The following is a 19,026-nucleotide window of genomic DNA, read 5'->3' on the forward strand; positions in this document are numbered from 1 at the left end:
CCGTTTTCATGGCAAGTGATTGATGGCTGGTTGTTTTTCATTTGATTACAGCTGATTGTGCTGTGCCTGGAAGCCACACTGTGTACGCAGCATAGAAATGTCAAAGACAAAACTGCGGAATACATCACCAACAGCAGTTCTCCAGTAATTTCTACTATGAAATAAAATCAGCATCGTAAATGAATCAGAAAAGGGGGCTCCAGGAATGCTACAGTAACATTATGTCCTAAATGACATAAAGATAGAGGAAGGAAAAGGGAAACAAGCAGGCAAATTCAGCTGAAAGATCCTTCCTGCCAGATGGTCAGCTGTACTTCTGTCTCTGCCGCTCCCTTGTTAGGGAGCTTGTTGTTTTTGAGGCACAGTGAGGCTCCCCTTCCTGTTTTAACAGACAGCTAAAGTGGATCAATTGGCATAGATGGAGGCAGACCTCCAGGTCTTCTGTCCCTGTCTGCTGTTTCAACCAATTCGTGTCACAAGGCCGCGGTCGCCGTGGAAACCAAACAATAGTGAGATGTTTGACACCAATCCTAGAAAACTGTCCTGCTCACCAAATTTGCCCTTGCCATAAGTCACGCGCAGATGACGGGCATTTTGTGTGCTTTATTCTCTTTGCTATACAGAAGCAGTGGGCCCTGTGCTATCAGACAGGCGGGGGCTTTGACTGAGTACACTTCACATTCAGTCTGATAGCATGAATTCATATATACTGTGCTGTCACGCATAGTCCCATCCCATTGTGTACCTTGCGTGACCTGTTTAACATGACAGGAGCGAGAGCTCATTGAGCTAACCTGATTTCTTAAGCAAATCAGGCTGTATCCCAGATGTACAGCACCACTGTCCCCGCCGTCGGTGGCTACCAAACTCAGAGTGTCCTCCGAGAGCGGCTGTGATCTAACTAACTACATATCTAGGACAGACCATCCTCCCCTCACTGTCTAACCTTTTGGAAGGACACCTGATGCCAGAGGATGGCACCTGTTTGCTGGGAATAGCTTCCACCCACCGTGCACTGAAAGACGGCTATACGAGACACCCCTGGCCAGAAACCTACAATGTACATCAACTAATCCTGCACACAATGACTGTTGAATACATCGATGCATGAGAGTGAGGGAGAGAGCGAGAAAGACAGAGAGAGAGAGCGAGAGAGTGTGTCTCAGCACCATCTGGTCAATGAGGCGACGGAGAATCAATGCTTTTTCTTCGAGCTGCACTCGCCTGTCAGAAACATCTGACAGATTGAAAGCTGGACGCAGAAATTTCACACACTCAAAAGGGTTTTTTTTTTTTTTTTTCCTGCCAGGATTCTCAGAGTATCTCATTAGAAGTAACTGAAATTTGGGCTTTTAGATCGTCCAATATTAAATCCCTTCAACTTTTTTTACTTTTTGCAGCTAAAAAAAAAAGATTTATGTTGCGTCTGGCTGAAGTGTTTTAAACCAGTCTTATCATTTGAAGCAGATGTTGACCACCACAGATGCTTGTGATGTTGAATGTAACCATTTAGAGTTAGAATTATCCAAAGTGCAGACTCTAGATCTGTTCAATTCCGTCATTGTGGCAACAATCTCTGGTGATGAAAAAGCCAGAGCCACCAAAATGATCTTGTAAAGTCACACCGGTGGATGATTATTTTTGGAGATCTTCTAACAGGCTCTTTTTTATTTCTGATATATTCTACATGTCAAACCACCTAAACATGCGTGTGACTAAGACAGAGAGAGTCTACCGTCTGTCTTTTAACATCATTACTTGTTGTTACCTGCTGTGTGATAACTGAGGTGAGCTGTGAGTCACATCGCTTGTACCGGAAGCAAAGAGAATCGACCACAATTTCCAAAGCGGAGGCCAATAGGAAAGTTTGGCCAGACAAGAATGCTGACTCTGCTGCTGTTGAATGCAGTGAGGATTTCCACTTCCCACAAACCTTGTTTATTTGCTATTGAACTGAATCAATGAACTCTTTTGTACAATTTTTACAAGGTCAGCCACTAATTTGCATTGTAAATGAAAGAACAGTGAGTTGATTCCAGTTCAATTTAAATCCATTAATTAACCCACATCTATATGGCATACATGGCGTCACCATAAGTTTGGCATTATGGTCAGTTCCATCTGTTTTTTTTATTAATGGCCCCAAATGACCATATTCTGACTGAGAACCTGCTAACACGCCATGTTTGATTATCTTTTTATGCTCTCAGTGGGAAGATAATTTACAAAACAAACATCACGCTGCTTGGAAATTATACTGAAACTGCTAATTAAGGTCCTTAAACTCATTAGGAAACTGTTTACTGAGGAAATAGAAAGAGTGAGAAGTAGGGTTATTTTTTCATAAGCCTATGTATCATACGAAATTTGAACATTTGTTCCTCTGAACAAATCTAGTTAGCTTTGCTTTGCTAAAGACAGGAAACGGAAGGAAACAGCTAGTCTCTAACCAAAGGTAACAAAATCCTCTGACCACACTGTGTGTCTAATTTGAATAGTGGTCAATGGTCTCTCCAGGAAGTCACTGCACCGGTCTAAGAAATAGTCACATAACCTTCTATAAAAACACTGATTGTTGTTTTTATTTAATTATATATTTAAGTTATAACATATGAATTCAATTTAAAGATGCCTGTGGGTGGATTTTGTTTGGTCTGAGTCAGGCTAGCTGCCTACTCTACATTCTGTATGCTAAGCTACGCTGACTTTGGCTACGTTGGCTTCTGGTGGTAGACTATTGAGCGTCCACATATCAAAGTGGTATCGGTCTCCTAATTTGACTCCCGGCATGCCACCACATTTGGATGCATTTTGTCTGTGTATCCATCCTCATGCAACCAAGCTCAAGTTTAACATGCAGTTAATTTGCAAATGTTCTCCACCTCAGCTTAATTGTCACTCCTGAGGTGCACACCGTATTTCCATAAAAAGTGTACTGTATAAATACTGCTATGCGGAAAAGACCTTTTCAATTCTTTTATCACAATAACCACATTTTTCAGCCTGATATGGATATCAAGCGTGGCTTTGCTTTCTGTCAACAGCGTCATTTCACAGCCACTGCACGCTGCCTGGTAAACAGCATATGCGACGAGTGATTTTGAATAGCAAATGGGATTTCAGACAACAGTGTTTTTGTGGATTGAAAAAAAAAAAAAAAGACAAATAAAGGATGGAGGCTGTTGCTGTTCAGCGGGCTATGAAAACCTGTTGACGATGTGCAGTGTTTGAGATGGAACACAATCCCACAGCGTGCCTCATTATATCATACGCCCATCGACTACTGTATGCTAGAAACTGTGCCTCTAGAATGGACGGAGCAGAGTCTTGCCTTGATGATGTCTCATTAGCAGCCTGTCAACCTCGACTCGGAGCCCCTCCACACCTCCTCCCGGCACTCTCTTCGTCCTACACTCCACCAGCAGGCACTGACATTTGTATAATGAATGTGATTCATTTATCAGACGGCTGCCCAATTAAGTGTGAGACACTGTGGACCGGCGGTGATAGTTTAGCCGTATCCGTGTAAGTGCAATACTCTTTGGCGAGAGAGCCGTGCAGTGGATGTTTCATCTCTGCAGGTGTAAAGTCAGAATGGTAATCAAATCATTTGTGACCGACGCTGAGTAAATGTGCGAGTTATTTCAATCAGAACAAGGTGCAAGCAGTTCATTTGTCACAATTTTTGAAGTGAGGAGTAATGCGTAGAATTCAATGAGGACATTCAGCAGTATGATATTTAAAACATGTCATCCTTTAACAACGACTATAAAACGTCCCCACCCCCACCGAGACATATGAATCTACCTCTAGCAGCTGACAGAATAGCTTAGCATAAATGGTTGAAACAGGGGGAAACAGGTAGCGTTAAATCTCTAAAGCTCACTGATCAACATGTTATATCAAATGTTTTAACCTGTACAAATGATTTAAGCCAACAAGTGATAACATGTTAACGAATCACCTTTCGAGGTGCTGGTAGGATGATCTCGTCACTTCCGAATGAAAACTCGACTTGCAATTTGTGAGTCTGTTGGCTTGAGCTTCATGTTCAATGTGAAGATCAAGAGGTGGACAAAGTCTCTTTATCCTTTTTTCAGCCCTGCCTCTCAAACATCCCGGGCTCACCGCTGGCATAGATATCATCCTCTCATCGAACAAATAAGTGTAGCTCCCAAAATGTCAGGCTATTGCTTTAAGCGTTGCAGCTTTGGACATTGCTCCTGGCAATTACAACAAAAAAACTTGGCTGCACTTCAGATCCAGTGGAAACATTCCTTGCTCAGGTAATGAGGTATTAGCCTCTTGTAAACGAATGCTTTCTCACTGTTTGTGAACGAACCCAGACTACCTGTGTTTAACTTTGGCTGTCTGGGTTGTGTTGTTAAATGGAGGGGTTTGCATATGGCAGGGATGCCAACGAGCAGGACTCTTCAAAGGAGCTGTTGTGGCTGCAGTTATTGGCATGTGCTGTATTTATGGGACCCGCTGCAGTTTGAATCCTTAGTTGGAACAATAGCAGAAACAAAATAAATCAGACCGTTTACAGTGGAAGTTTGTATCTGTGATCGTTTATGTTCTGGCAATTATTAAGTATGCGAGCACAGATATAAAGTGTGTGTGTGTGTGTGTGTGTGTGTGTGTGTGTGTGTGTGTGTGTAGATGATCTTCCCTTGTTTTAAAGGTGTTTTTGTGTGTTCATAGGATTAAAAGTTTAATGGTATGTATCAGGTTTAGATTCAGACCAGTGCGAGGTTGTGGGTTTCAGGTTGATGGGCTGAGAGGCCATCAGCAGTAATACAAATGTGTGTGTTTTGTGCATGTATTTGTGTGTGCCTGTTTAAAAAAAAAAAAAAAAAAAACTGAGTGGAGTGGATGATGGAAAGCATTTACATCTGATGACATGGATGCAAATCATTGTGCTGATGTAATCAATATAGCTTTTGATAATGATCTTTAGTTTACATACATTTTGCATGTGTTGACACCCCACACGGCCTATATTGTAAATAATTTGCTGTATTTAAACTCTTGTAATATCAAATATTTTTTGACAAGAAATCAAGCTGATGTAGTTTGTTTGAGTTGAGCTAAAGTGCAAAAAACATTGTCCGAGAGGGAACTGTCGGAAAAACTTTGTGTTTCTAGGTAAATCCTCTTAGATGTAAATCAATTTTGGGGATTTGTTTTAGTTTCTGTCTTTTAACTTCAGCTGGGTTAGTTGGTGTGCCCACAAAGTTCACACAAAACTTAAAAAAAAAGAAAAAAAGTAAAAGAAAGGAATGAACAAACTGCAAACTAGATAAATAAATGTCTTTTTTGACAAAATGTCTATTGTGCGTCTGCCTTTGTGTGTGTCTGTGTGATTGCAATTACTCTGACGTCAGCATTTACAGTATAGTTCTTTCTAATCCCTAAGATAAACAGAGGCTAAATGATGCATTATATTTTCCCTGCTGTCATTGCAGCGTGGAGGAAGCCTGTATAGATAAGATGCTATCTGTGAGATGAACTGCAGAGCACACTGCATTTCCTGTTTCACTGTTGCGGACGGGCTGTGTTGTGTGTGTGTGTGTGTGTGTGTGTGTGTGTGTGTGTGTGTGTGTGTGTGTGTGTGTGTAGATGCCCAAGGTATTGAACAGGAGGACATACATAGTTCACAGTGACTAAGCTCTCTTTTTATTTAGCTTGACAAGGCTTCACATGCTACATACCTCGCCGTTGACTAACAGGATTGTGAGCATCAAACTAAAGATCCAAAAGTATCGACGACATCACATGTTGTAATCACTTTTTTATTGCCCATATGTGAGCAGATTGCATCATGAAGCGACATATAACACACCTTCTCCCTCTCTCTTGGTTGCCTACACAAACCCAAGGACAGTTGGTTTAAAGCTGCTGGACTGTGAAGGGCTGTGAAGGTTGGACTTTCCACAACAGCAGAAAGGGAACTTTATGCACGTTCTCGAGAGCCTCGCTCTGCTCCGATAACAAAGAGCAACTGTAGTTCAGAAATGGAGTCCGCCAATCTAAACTAACGACCGGCTTCAAGGACAACACAGAACATCCACAGAGTCCCTTTAATATTGAAATCTAGGACTGACATGCGTGCCAAAAACTTGTTTTATTTGCATTCCAGGAATATGTAAATATATAAATATAAAAGTCACGTACATAACAGATCTAATTTGCCTGTATTAGATGGAAAATAACATGGACCTTTACAGCATGTTATGTCTAAGATTTTTAAATGTGTATGTATATATATATATATATATATATATATATATATATATATATATATATATATATATATATATATATATATATATATATATATATATATATATATATATATATAAAATATAAGGCCATAAACCTATCATCAATTTTGTATGAGTACACATAAAATTATTGTAGCCTTGTGTGTACATCCATGTAGTGATAATGATCTTCCTCTTCCTTTTCTTCTTCTTCTTCTCCTTCTTCTTCTTCTTCATTTCAGATGCAATGTGTGTTTTATGTGTCTTTTATGTGCATTTGATACTTATTAATGTGTACTTTATTTTTTTTTTGCACCAGCAAAAGACAAATTTCCATTATTGCTCGCATTAATCTTCATCCTTCTCTTCTTCTTACTATTATTATTGTTAGTTGTATTACTCATCATACAAATAACACTAATAATGCAGTATTTTGATATTATATTATACAACTATATTATCATTCATATTATTATAATTGTTTAGATCACACATACTTCTGCTAAAACCCAATAATGTCGCCATTTGCTGAGTTGTACCAGAGTTAGCTTGGAGCTAATTTACATCTGCTGTCCCTTAGCAGGTAATAATTTAATTAACCAAAAAGGGTGACATACATAGAGACGGATACAGAAACCTTTGGGTTTGCTTTAGATTCCCCTCCATCACGGTCAGCATCCACTGCACTTGTGTCTGACCCACTCGAGAAAAAGTAGGGCAGTAACCAAGGAGAGAAACCAATCATTCATTCTAAAAATATAAACTCGGAGCCCAGCTGGAGAGAGGTGGCGGTGCACAGCCCTGCTCTCTTTCTGCGTGTTGTGGCTCAGAAGGAGCGGCATACAACAAACAAGGCCCACGCGATCATTATCCAAGCAGTGAGTGGCCATTCATGCCCAGCCTCACGGCAGGCTCACTGTTCAGCCATGGTGTGCCCAGCGTCTGGAGATTTGCCTGCTAATTGGTTGGTTTGACTCTGGGAATAACTCATATGCAGAGGGCTGAATGTATGGGGAACCATCGTGACTCAGTTGAGGAACTTTGCTGTCAGACATTTTATACAAGGGAGAGTTAATGTCTCCTTATTGATAGCCCTTTCTACAAGACCACGAAATGAAATTAGATCAAAGCTGTATATTTTTTTTTTTAGAGCAACCGTGTGATTTGGGCCACAGGTCCCAAGATGGAAAGGAGGCCTAGAAAAGCCACATATGGTGTTTCTGGGAAAGAATGACCCTCCATTCGAGTCAGACGCTGCTCTCATAGTCTGACCCGATCTTGTTTTGTGGAGCTGGTCAACAAAAAGTGGTTATTTTTGTAGAGCGCTGTCGGAAAAATGACACCCTCTGCTCTCTGCAACATAGAATTGAAGTTTATTTGAGCAGCAGCCAGGGGGATAATTCATTAGACAGACCCTCTGTAATGAGCCAGCATAGACAAAGCACCCAATTTCCACTGTGTCCTCTTTCTCCTGGGAGCTGTGATCATAATGACAGTGCTGTTTGTTGCCTGGTTTCATGCTGAATCATGATCACACAACCAGGCCCCCTGTTCTCACTCCTCTCCCTTCGGTCTCTGGAAGAAGAGAACATCGGTTCCGCTCGCAGATTATATCATTTGCATGAGACAAGTGTGATTTGTTTTATTTAATTATTTCACTGTTTGGACGACATGAGCTGCATCTTTGAGATCTCCTGACGGGAGGCCGCAAATCTCTTGTAGCAGCAATCCTGCCATCTATGTGTAATGTTCAGCAGCGGGTCAGCTGTTTTACTATAAGCCCACTTAAAGTGTCACTACCATGAGTTTAAGAATGAAAAGGGTCAACAGGGCTAAGCTGTAGTTTGCGCATCGACAGGGCTTCTTGTTTGTGACCCCATGTCCCAAATAAATCATCAACACATTATTTGGTAATGCCATTTAGGCATAAACTGCAAATCAGCATCATTTAAACATGAACCCAGACCCCAGTGAACCCCCTGTGTATTGCTGAAGATAAACAGATAATGTTTTCTACCCATTTCCCTTTGGTTTTCTTTGCTCATCTGTGCCCCGTCCATTAAGCCTTTGCTACGCGTGCATGTGTTCCAGCCAGTTGTCTACAGCCGATGGAGCACTCAGCAGTCACTTTACTGTTGAGTGGGCCTCTCAATCATATTAGTTTATAATTTTTTCATGTACACTTGCATTTTTATGATAATAGACTATCATTGCTACATAATGGATTTTTTGTGTTGGAGCCTCAATGGAGCCAGAGCAATTCTGTTCTTCTTCCTCTGTTAAGGTTTAAGTTTGTGGATGCTTTTTTTTTTTTGTCATACATTTATTATAGTATATAACACATATGTCATAATCCCAATTTGTTATTCTCATTACTGTGTTTGATCAGTGAACAAACTTTAAAGTGGCGCTGTGTAGTTCTGGAGGAGACCAAACCAGGAATTTTAATATTTGCGATATTAATGGGGTAAAAATACGAATATTACATACCTGAATAACAGAGCTGTTCTGAGAGGAATATAAGGTCCTCAGAACACTGTTTAATGATTGCAAGGTGGCAGGGTCCACCACATATAAAGAAAGTAAAACAGTCTGAAATCTGAGTTTGTTTATTACGTTTGTTCAGGCATAAAAAGTCAGTCAATGGAGTTGATTAAACTTTCTCTCCCCAAACTACAGAGTGCACCTTTAACACAAATATACAGAGAGAATGGTGTAATATTAAATTCAGCATAGCATTGCACCAGATTTCTACCCCATCCATAGAACAAATAGATAGCTCGATAAATAAATAAATGAATAGATAAATAATAATCAGTGTAATCATCATAATAAAAAAAGTTAGGGCTTATGAAGGCTTAACAATCAATATATATTTGGTTTACATACAAGTCAACAAAACAAAAAAAAGTTATGTTCTTTAAGTTTCAGTATGGATAGATGGACACATAGACAAAAAGATCAATAGACAGACAGACAGACAGACAGACAGACAGACAGATAGATAGATAGATAGATAGATAGATAGATAGATAGATAGATAGATAGATAGATAGATAGATAGATAGATAGAAAAAAAACTCTGATTACAAAAAATTAAATACATTCATTAGACAATCTGTGTGGTAAACCATAACATCATAAGAGGGAAAAAAAATAACCATCCATTTATATCACTGCATAATGTAAAAGAAATACTATATGTCTCTTACGAAAGAGAGTATGACTGTCTTGTCAATATCCAACGTCAGAGTCATTCTCTTACTCTATTGGTCAGAATATTTAGCACCTGGATCCTGATTGGCTTTCGTCGTGAGTTCAGAGGTTAGCTTGTTATGTAGCCTTGTAGCCGAGAGAGACGTGTGTTATCTGCTCACTTTGCTTACAGTGGTTGTTATTTCACCCTAATGTGACCGTCGATAACTTACTTAACGTGCACAAATGCGTCGTCGCTTATGTTTTCGACATGTTATGTACACTCGTGCGCGTGCTTTGACCGCTAACGACCTGCACATGCTAGCTCGGTAGCTAGCTGAGCTAGCTAACTTCAGACAAGTGTTTCACCTAAATGACATATATGATTAAAAGCTGACCTCTTAGGTACAGCCAGCTGAGGGTACGATTTCAATGGGTTCTGTCAGAGCAATGGCTTCAACGAGGCTCCTGTGCTTGTTCAACGCGAAAGCTGCAGGCTCGACCAAAACATTAGCCAGGGCAGGTTGGAGGAGTGTGTGCTCCAGGAGGAATGTCTGCAGTTCACCTTCAAGACTACAGAGCTGCATGTCAGCGTGGGTCATTGATCAGTATGGCACAAATGAGGTTTTAAAGTACTCAGAAGACACCAACGTCCCCACTGTTAATTCTCCCAGTGAGGTGATGATTAAGGTCCATGCGGCTAGTCTCAACCCCCTTGATATATCTATGAGGGGTAAGTGCTGGACTAGTATTCATTAAGGCATTATAAAAGTCACAGTCAGTGAGTTTTCATCACCATACCTGCTCTCTCTCTCTCTGTTTTTAGGTGGTTACGGAGCCAGCCTGCTTAAATTAAGAAGGGATCCAATGTCTGTGATGGACAATGATAGTGAGTTCCCTTTGATTTTGGGTCGTGACGTGTCTGGTGTAGTGGTGGACTGTGGATCCGAGGTTACCCATTTTGTTCCAGGAGATGAGGTAGGAGCTGCACTGCACACCTGTCCCTAAATAGGTGTAAAAAAAAACAACAACAATACTGTGTGTGGAAAATAAAAGCCTGTATTCCTGTATTTTGATTTAATTTTGCAATGCTGTAATTTAGAGCATCATCTAGCAACAAAATCAAGAAACAGATTCTTTTAGGATATATCTAGACGGAAATATCTTTGACTGTGGTTGGCAAATTGAATTCCAGGGAAGTAGAGATTTTTGATGTTGATACCAGCCATAGGAATTCAATATTGCCATAATACAGGCCTGCTCAAACCTACCTACAATGGTCTAACGCAGTGTCGCCCAACCTGGGGGTCTACAGGTCTATGTAGATGCTACTTAACTTGCCACCAAGGTATACACTCACCACTTCATCAGGAGCAACTGTGCCATAAATTCTGCCTATGTAAGGATAATAAGTTCAGTTTAGATTGATCCTGTCACATTTGTATTCATTTACGTATATATAGAGAGGTTGCAGTGGTGTTGAACATGACTGCATTATATTGAGTGGTGTTTCTAATATTTTGCCTACTCCATTTGCATACATGTATACAACCTCAATAATAAACATTAAGGAGAACTATTTGAGCCTACTGACCATGTCAACTCAAACTGTTGGCACATTGTCATATTGCCCTATTGTTCACAACTACATAGTCAAGTCATTCACAGCTGTTACCTCGATACAAAGATTGGGCTCTATCTCTGTGGTCATCACATGGGCACATTATCATACCTTAAGATATCTCTTTTGCTGTTGCCCACAGATTTACATCAGTGCCTTCCTGCAGATTAAAATGCAGTCATGCAAATTCAGCATAAATGTGATTAAATAACAGAACAATAAACCACCAAAAATTCCACATACTAATTCTTGTTCCTGTAATCGGGTTCCATCAGTGTAAAAATATCTCATGAAATGACTAATGATAAGAAGGGGAACGGCTGACTAAGAGCTTAATCGCTGATTAAACACATTCAGGGACTCGGAGTGGGCGGTTGAAAGGAGTCGTGTTCAGCAAGTTAAATGTCATATTTGTGTTCCAGGTGTGGGCTGCTGTTCCCCCATGGAAACAAGGCAGTCTGGCCGAATTTGTTACTCTAACAGAGTATGAGGTGAGCTATGGGGCCGATAGAAGTCTCATCACTGCACTATGCTTTCATCATCAATTATCTCATCATCTGCAAGAGGGTTTATCAGTCAATCCTCGTCAATCTTAGAGTGACAGTTCACGAGAAAGGGGGAAAAAAAAATACATATTTTGATCTCTTACGTGTCATGCTGTTAATCAAGCTAGATTGTTTGGGTGTGATTCAAAGAGATTGTTCGTAGAGATGTCTGCCTACACCCTCTCGAAATGTAATCAAGGTAGAGGGCAATTGGCTTTTGGTGTTTAAAGTGTCAAAAATAAACATTTAAACTCAACACTAATGTGTCTTTCCAGAAATCATGACCGGGTTACATAAGATATTTAACAGACTTTGTTGTGAGCTGGTTCATGTGTTAACTTTCTACTTCCTACTGAGCTTCATGGCATCGCCTGACCAAATTTAGGAAGAAGTGCCCCCTGTTATGTAATCCTGCGGTATAAAGAGCAATTAGGATTAAGTGTGTTTGTTTCACAGGAGCCGCTGTTGCAGTAATTACAGGGGAACACAAATTGCCCCTCTGTTTTCTTACCATATTGAGCTAATTTATTCGGCAACCTCTGAGCTAGCTGCCCTCCACAGCCGCTCTGCTGATTAGACTGCGCTTTTAAATTGATGATTAAGAAAAAGAATGTCGACAGGGTGACACATTTCTAACTCTTGACATTGTCTGCGTTGCTGTTTTTCCGCAGGTTTCCCATAAGCCAAAATCATTGAGTCACACAGAAGCTGCATCCATCCCTTACGTAGCCAACACTGCCTTGTCTGCGCTTGTCAATGCAGGAGGTCTTTGCAGGGACAGCTCTTCAAATAAAAGGCAAGCCTGACCTTGGATCTTGTATTGAACCCCTCTAGCCACAGTATCGGGAGAAAAAGTAAGAAGTTGCTGAATGCTGTAGCAAGCTAACATTAATTAGTTCGTTAAGGTCTTGGAGTTTCTGAATGTTCTCTTTTTGTAGACCTTTACTTTGATGAGACAACTTTTTCATTATGTTCATTTCAATGGTGAAATTGGTCTTTTTCATCCTAATTGGCATCAAAAGGGTTTTAAAACCATGCCTCTAACCCACAGACCGTAAGAATTTAGCCTGCTGTGTAATGTAATGTAATTTTCACTCCTCCTCAAATCTAATAGCCTCCAGTGCTGCAAATTTCTTTCTTACCCCATGTGGCTTTGGTCTCTTTTAGTAGCTTAGCTCAAATGAGTCACACAGTAATTAAGTGACCCTCTGGCTGCTGGTGTTTCTCCTCCTAGAGTTTTGATCACTGGAGGGTCGGGAGGTGTTGGAACATTCTCTATTCAGGTAAGACAAGCAGTACCAGCATTTATGCCAGACTCTTTTCAATTCTGTGCAAATGTGAGGCCACTCACTGTGTCTGTGTGTATACCTCTGTTTTCTTCCTCTTTCTGCTGCCAGTTATTAAAGGCCTGGGGCGCCCACGTAACTGTTACCTGCTCTCAGAACGCAGAGGGCCTTGTTAGAGGGCTGGGGGCCGATGAGGTGGTGGACTACACAGCAGGAGATGCAGCTGAGCAGCTAGAAATGATGGAGAAGTAAGTGTGACGGTGTGTCCTTTTAGAAAAAAACATCAAATCATACAGTATGTTGTGTGTGTGTGAAGTGGTGAGATTGTTTCAAAGCAAAGCAAATAAAAGATCAGAGCAGAATGTTCCTTATTAGCATCAGGGACTCTAATGAAGCATCATTAGGGTCGGTGCCAGTCCAATAAAGGTGCTAATGAAACGGAATCATCCAAGAGTGCGTCAAATGTGTCTGCTTCTCCCTTTTAAACACCCTCAAACGTGGTAAACATCTTCCTTTCAGCATGGCACAACTGCTCACTGACTTGCTTTCTAGTTTCCATGGAAACCAGGGCTCAAGGCCCGGGTGGACGCTGGCTCACCTCTCTCCTCGCCCCCCAAAGCAGGAATTGGTTGTAAATCCTGCCTTGAAATTGAAGACAAAACATTTATTTTTCCAAAGCAAAGGCTGTCACAATATGTAGGATGATGAGACATGAAATGCCGTTCAACCCCTCTGTATCAGTGTGACAGTCTGTGTTTGCACCCTCAGGTTTGACATGATTTTGGACAACGTGGGAGGGGAAATGGAGCAGTTGGCGATGGGCCTGCTGAAACCCTGGTCTGGGGCGAAGTACGTCACACTGGTCACGCCGTTACTCCTCAACACTGATTCCATGGGCCTGCTGGACGGGACCTTTCATGCTGGATTCACCCTGCACAGCAAGGCCATACAGGTACACATGAGCAAAACAGACTTTCAGAATCAACACTGAATCAAAGGTAGCCAACGTGAGACACTGTTGTTTATGTATTTTTTGAGTCTGCTATTTGTCATGGTGCCATTAGCCACTTGGCGTGAGCCACAGCTGCTCCCAAGCTGAAATGAATACTTGATCGTCAACAGCATGGAAATACATCATTATGTAACAGGTAAACACCTTTTCCAGTTGGTAGAAGTTTTAGTTTTATTTCCAGCCAGTTGATCAGATGAATTTCAGTTGACATGGGGAGGGAAAAATCATGTAATAACTTGACTTCATAGCTTCATAGCATATTCTCACTTTTGCAATGGTTTACGCTTGAGATGTAGAAATATGCCCTGCAGAGGAGTAATAAATTGAAGCGTGTGATGGTGAAGAGGGAATGTAAGCATTAAGAGTCAGAGTCCCTGCATGTGTGTGAGCCTCCAGCTGCTCTGTCAGTGAAGAGCATGTGTAATGAGGGTAGTGGGTGAATAGGCGAGCACAGGGTGGAGCTGCTCTGGGGACTGAGTCAAGTTGTCCTGGGTGTTGCAGGCTTTGGTGACAGCAGGGCTGGCAGTGTTGGAGTTGGGTATGTGTGGATGAGACTATGTGTGTGTGTCTGTGTGTGTGTGCGCATGTGTTTGCTGCTGAACCAGCAGTATTTGGTGTTTGTGCAGATTGTAGCCGACTATCTCCCCCCCGGCAAATACCAGTGTTTGTGTGTTTCTTGCCAAGCCTCCGGGCCCCTTTGTCCTCAAGAGCAGCCAGCTGGTCAGTTTGTTGGGGCTCAGCCACAGCAGTCACACCCTCAGTGCCGGCTCTGGACAGCATGTCCCTGACAAATGGGACATCACAGCGCAACTGAGCCCTCTAGTGTTCAACTCGTTGGCAGCACTGACACATCGGGAAGAATCTGTCATAATTTGTTGTTTTTCCAGGGATAGGTTTCACAATGGCTAAGGGGTGCGGCAAAGTGATACCACATCATAATATTCAGTATGATGATCAAATATCAAGCCATGGGGAATTTCAGGATTAGCACATGTCTGTCTGTCTATTTTGGCATACTTTCTCTCTTTTCTTTGCATTTTTGAGGGTTCTTGGTGCTGTTTATTAGGTGTCTTTTTTATTTGCCTAAAACATACTGCATGTTTTCAATTTCAGTTTAGGCCATTTTTGTAGACACTGCCACTAAATTTGATAACTAGGAGCACCTGTGCGGCTTTCAAATATACCCCTGTGATTTTGTTCTTTTAAAATCATCACCATCGTTGTGTATCATGTGAAACACGTGCAGGAGTGTTTCTGCACAGCAATAAGTCACATAAGAAAACAAAACATTCTGTAATTAATCGTCTGATCCACTTCCTCAGTACACACATAGTTATTGTTGCAGTGCAACACACTACCCACAAAACCCAATTGTCAGAAGTTTGACCAAAAGTCAAAACACCTTGGTGTTTTTGTGTGATAAAGTCAACATCACAATGAATATAATGATGGATCAATACATACAATAATAAGCAGATAAAAAACAAGCAAATCCTCTTCTTAGCATATATCCCAGGAAGATAGTTACTATAGTTTCAACACGATATACACTAAATGCAGTTCAGACTATTTATCAGTTGATGGTTCACAATAACTGATTTTATGAAGTCCTGCAGGCTCCCTCGAAAAAATTAATGAAATGAGTACTTAGCTTTTGCATTTGAAATACAACAAAACATTTTTATTTCTGTAAATTATTACGAAAGATGTATCAAAAAAATATGAATGTATTGTATTGCATGACTATTTAAGTGGTGCTCTGATAATTTTTAGGAAGGAACGCCACCAGTGCTACTAGAAGAAAAAGTTAACGTAGAACAACCAAAAAAGCTACTATAAAAAAATGTAGATTGATTATTTGATGACTTTTAATGACCAGAATAATAAGAGACAGTCAGTTTGTTGTGTAAAGTCACAACATTTTTCTCTTTTTTGAAGTGTTATTTATTTTTTTTAAGTATTTGTTCTGTCAGCTAAAACTGAGAAAATCACTGTTTCCTTCCATGTGATATAGGTGATATCTAAAATTTAAAAATGAGTAACCTATTAGTACTGATTTATCAGCGAATTAGTGATGATCAGTTTTTCCTGCACACAGTCCACATGGTCACCATGGTGTGACACAAGTCCCTGTCATGATGCAGAGTCTCCTGCATACATGACATGTGTTGTGGGTTGTGTTCTTGTGTGCTGCCTGGGTTTTCTAACTCAAAGTTTCTGATTCTAACTTTCATTAGGTTGACTGTATTTTTTTGGTATTATCTTGGAACTCTTTTTGGTATTTTTGAAATCAGAGACCAAATTAGGTCTCCTGCAGACCTTTTATAAGCTGACTTCCTTATCTTTCATACCCAGACAGACACTCTTGTGTTTTCTTTGACACACACTGAGCCTGTAATTGTTGCCGCCTCTCTGTTTGCCTCTTAGAACCTGATCTCAAATGGAGTCTTCTACAGGTGGGGATTTTATGCTCCAGATGGCCCTGCCCTGGATGAGGTCAGCAGCCTGGTGGATGCTGGGAAGGTACTGTACTGCCTCATTACTGATATCATACATGCTGGCTTACCTGTCATTCAGAACCAGTTCTGCTGACAGAATGTGGTGATGAAAATCATCTCATTTGCACATGAATCATAGCTGGGAGTGAAATTCATGCAGATCACAAATGCTGTATGAGCCCCTAATTGAATATGAGCATACCAGGAATTCCATACATGCCTGTATTCAAGGCTCCCCTTGTGGCTTTGTGAAGGAGCGAGCATTGCACTACCGCTATACTGGTTGGTAGGTGTGTGCGGTTGGCTGCTGGGCGATTGAGTCAGGCGCCAGGAGACAGTGAATGGATTTTTAAACAGTGCTGAGCAGCCATTCGCAAAAGCGTGCGGGACCTCTGTCCTTTTGTCCCGGGGCTTACAGTGAGCGGCACACTCAGACCAGTGGCGGGAAGCTACAGACACACAACGCACTCCCACCAACACACAAAACACACACACATGCACACTCTCTCCGGATGCCCTATTCTCACTCAGAAGTGTGGATGGTTTCCAGTGTGACGCCACTGCGCTCCCCATTCATTGTTACCGACAAGAGATGCTGACCAGAATAACAAGCCTGGCTGCTCGTGTTGTGGGACTAGCACAGGATTGTCCAGCCTCATCACATTCTCACATTTTTTTTTTTTTTTTTAAACATTCGCAGCTATGAAAGCAGAGATGATGGAGCATTAGGAGTTTGTGGATAGTCGCTCGTCTGAACTGATTAAATTACATTTCTTATTATCAGATTATCAGGTTTTTACTTTTTTTCTATTGGTATGCAACACATTTAAAAAAACACATTTTAAAATGTGCTGCTTTGCTCTGATGCTACATGCTATCTGCAAAGTAACTACTAACTAAAGTTCAAATACATCAAATAAATGTAGTACAATAAAAAAGTACAGCATACAACATTTCCCTCCAAATTTTGTGTAAAAAAAATGTTTTCTTGAAAGTCTTATTTTGGCCTTAATCCAAAGAAATTCAGTTTAATGTCACACAGAGAGACCAAAAAATATTCATATCAAGGAGCTTTTTTTTTCTCTAAAAATTTCTTAGACCAATGTATTAATTATCCGAATAGTTGTTAATCTACAATTGATCAGTTAATCAATGCAACTCATGCCGTGAATTGGACTGAAAACATTGCTTCCACCTCAGATATGGGTCCTGCAGGATTGAGAGTAATGCAGTGATCCATTTTGTCTGGTTTTGAGCACGTATGCTTGGAGTTTAGCACATCAGCACAATTTGTCACAGAAGTAACCGACTCGGCTGTCAAACTGTCATCCCCGATACTGCCGTCTAATAAAGCACTCCACCGTCCATTTCCCCAACCCCATTAAAACAAATTATCGCTTGTCTGATTTGCTGAAGGTTTAAATCTGATCTCTTCATTGTTTCCTGGCTTACTTCCTGATTTCTAAGCTCATATTAATGCTGTTTTTCTGCTGGTTCATCACAGATCCTGCCAGTGGTGGAGGCCCAGTTTCCATTCACCCAGGTGCCTCAGGCTTTTCAGAAGCTGGAGGACGGCCACGCCAGAGGGAAGACGGTCGTCAGGGTGGCTGAAGAGGACGACAGACAGGCCGAAGGGTTGGTGCAGGAAACTGCAGAGGTGGAGCAAGAAGTGCAAGAAACAGCCAAGCAGCACTAGAGACAATGAGCTGAGTGCTGTGATTCCTCTCCGTACTTCAAGACGGCTCTTGACAGCAGCAAGACTGTATTATTCAAAGAGATCAGAGATCAGACTACAAGCGTGACCTGAGCTTCTAATGAGAGCCGAGTGTTTCTTTAAAGCTTTCATGCTTGTGTCCTGTCTTCGTTTTTACAAGCTGTTTGAGTTATGCTGTGTTCATGTTGTGGCAAGGTTATTATAATTACCAACCACAGACCAGTAAATACCATTAAGGTCGCCACCCAGCTGGTAATTACAACCAGGCAGCTTGCTGGTAGCCCTCTGGTTGCTGTAATCTATCCAACAATGAGTTACATAACACAAAATGTTTATTACTGTCAGCTGGAAATGTTTGCAGTCACGTGATTAAGATGACATGAGAGTCAGATGGAGGGGGAGATGAAAAGCAGACTGCACAAAATGGAGGAAAGTTTGTCATTGTTGTGCGTTGTTCAGTTACAGGAGTCAAAACTCCAGCAAAGGAAACAAATAAAAGCAAAACTTGAATGTTTTTAGGAAGCGATCACTATACAAGCGATCTGACTTCACTCCTCCCGATGGCAGACGAAGGTTTTGGCAACTGCAAAAAACAACACAAACCGTCAGCATTTTTTAGACTTTGTGATCGTGCTTCTCATGAATTACTAGAGAACCTTGTTATCACTACACGCGTCACTATTAATCATAAATCACATCCAGCCCTCCTCCTGCGGTTTGCGCCATAGCAAAGTAATGACGTGGCATCACATGCAGTCAAGCTACTGGCAGGTTTACCCTCCAGTATCAGGTGGGACAGCAGCAGCACGATAAGATGGACAACTTTTTCGCATTTCTTTCCATTTGCGCCGTCTCCATGTTGAGTTGTGCGAGCACGTTGTAACCACGG

At 41.2% G+C, this 19,026-nt stretch overlaps 1 protein-coding gene across 1 annotated transcript; it reads left to right on the forward strand.

The window, feature by feature from the left end:
* Positions 1-9,556: 9,556 nt before the first annotated feature.
* On the forward strand, positions 9,557-18,651 carry LOC119012160 (reticulon-4-interacting protein 1 homolog, mitochondrial-like). The gene is made up of 9 exons (XM_037085702.1): positions 9,557-10,194; positions 10,288-10,439; positions 11,505-11,573; positions 12,299-12,423; positions 12,862-12,910; positions 13,025-13,161; positions 13,682-13,865; positions 16,353-16,448; positions 17,928-18,651. Exons 1-9 carry the CDS (start codon positions 9,894-9,896, stop codon positions 18,117-18,119), a joined length of 1,305 nt encoding a protein of 434 aa, XP_036941597.1. The 5' UTR covers positions 9,557-9,893; the 3' UTR covers positions 18,120-18,651.
* Positions 18,652-19,026: the final 375 nt, after the last annotated feature.

This window comes from Acanthopagrus latus, chromosome 22 (assembly GCF_904848185.1).
Source record: "Acanthopagrus latus isolate v.2019 chromosome 22, fAcaLat1.1, whole genome shotgun sequence".
Taxonomy (NCBI): domain Eukaryota; kingdom Metazoa; phylum Chordata; class Actinopteri; order Spariformes; family Sparidae; genus Acanthopagrus; species Acanthopagrus latus.

Bases quoted from the DNA above. Each gene is read 5' to 3' on its own strand.
- LOC119012160 (XM_037085702.1), top strand. From the start codon at position 9,894: ATGGGTTCTGTCAGAGCAATGGCTTCAACGAGGCTCCTGTGCTTGTTC. The intron at 13,866-16,352 runs GTACACATGAGC...TTTGCCTCTTAG, and splicing joins TGCACAGCAAGGCCATACAG to AACCTGATCTCAAATGGAGT. The intron at 16,449-17,927 runs GTACTGTACTGC...GGTTCATCACAG, and splicing joins GCCTGGTGGATGCTGGGAAG to ATCCTGCCAGTGGTGGAGGC.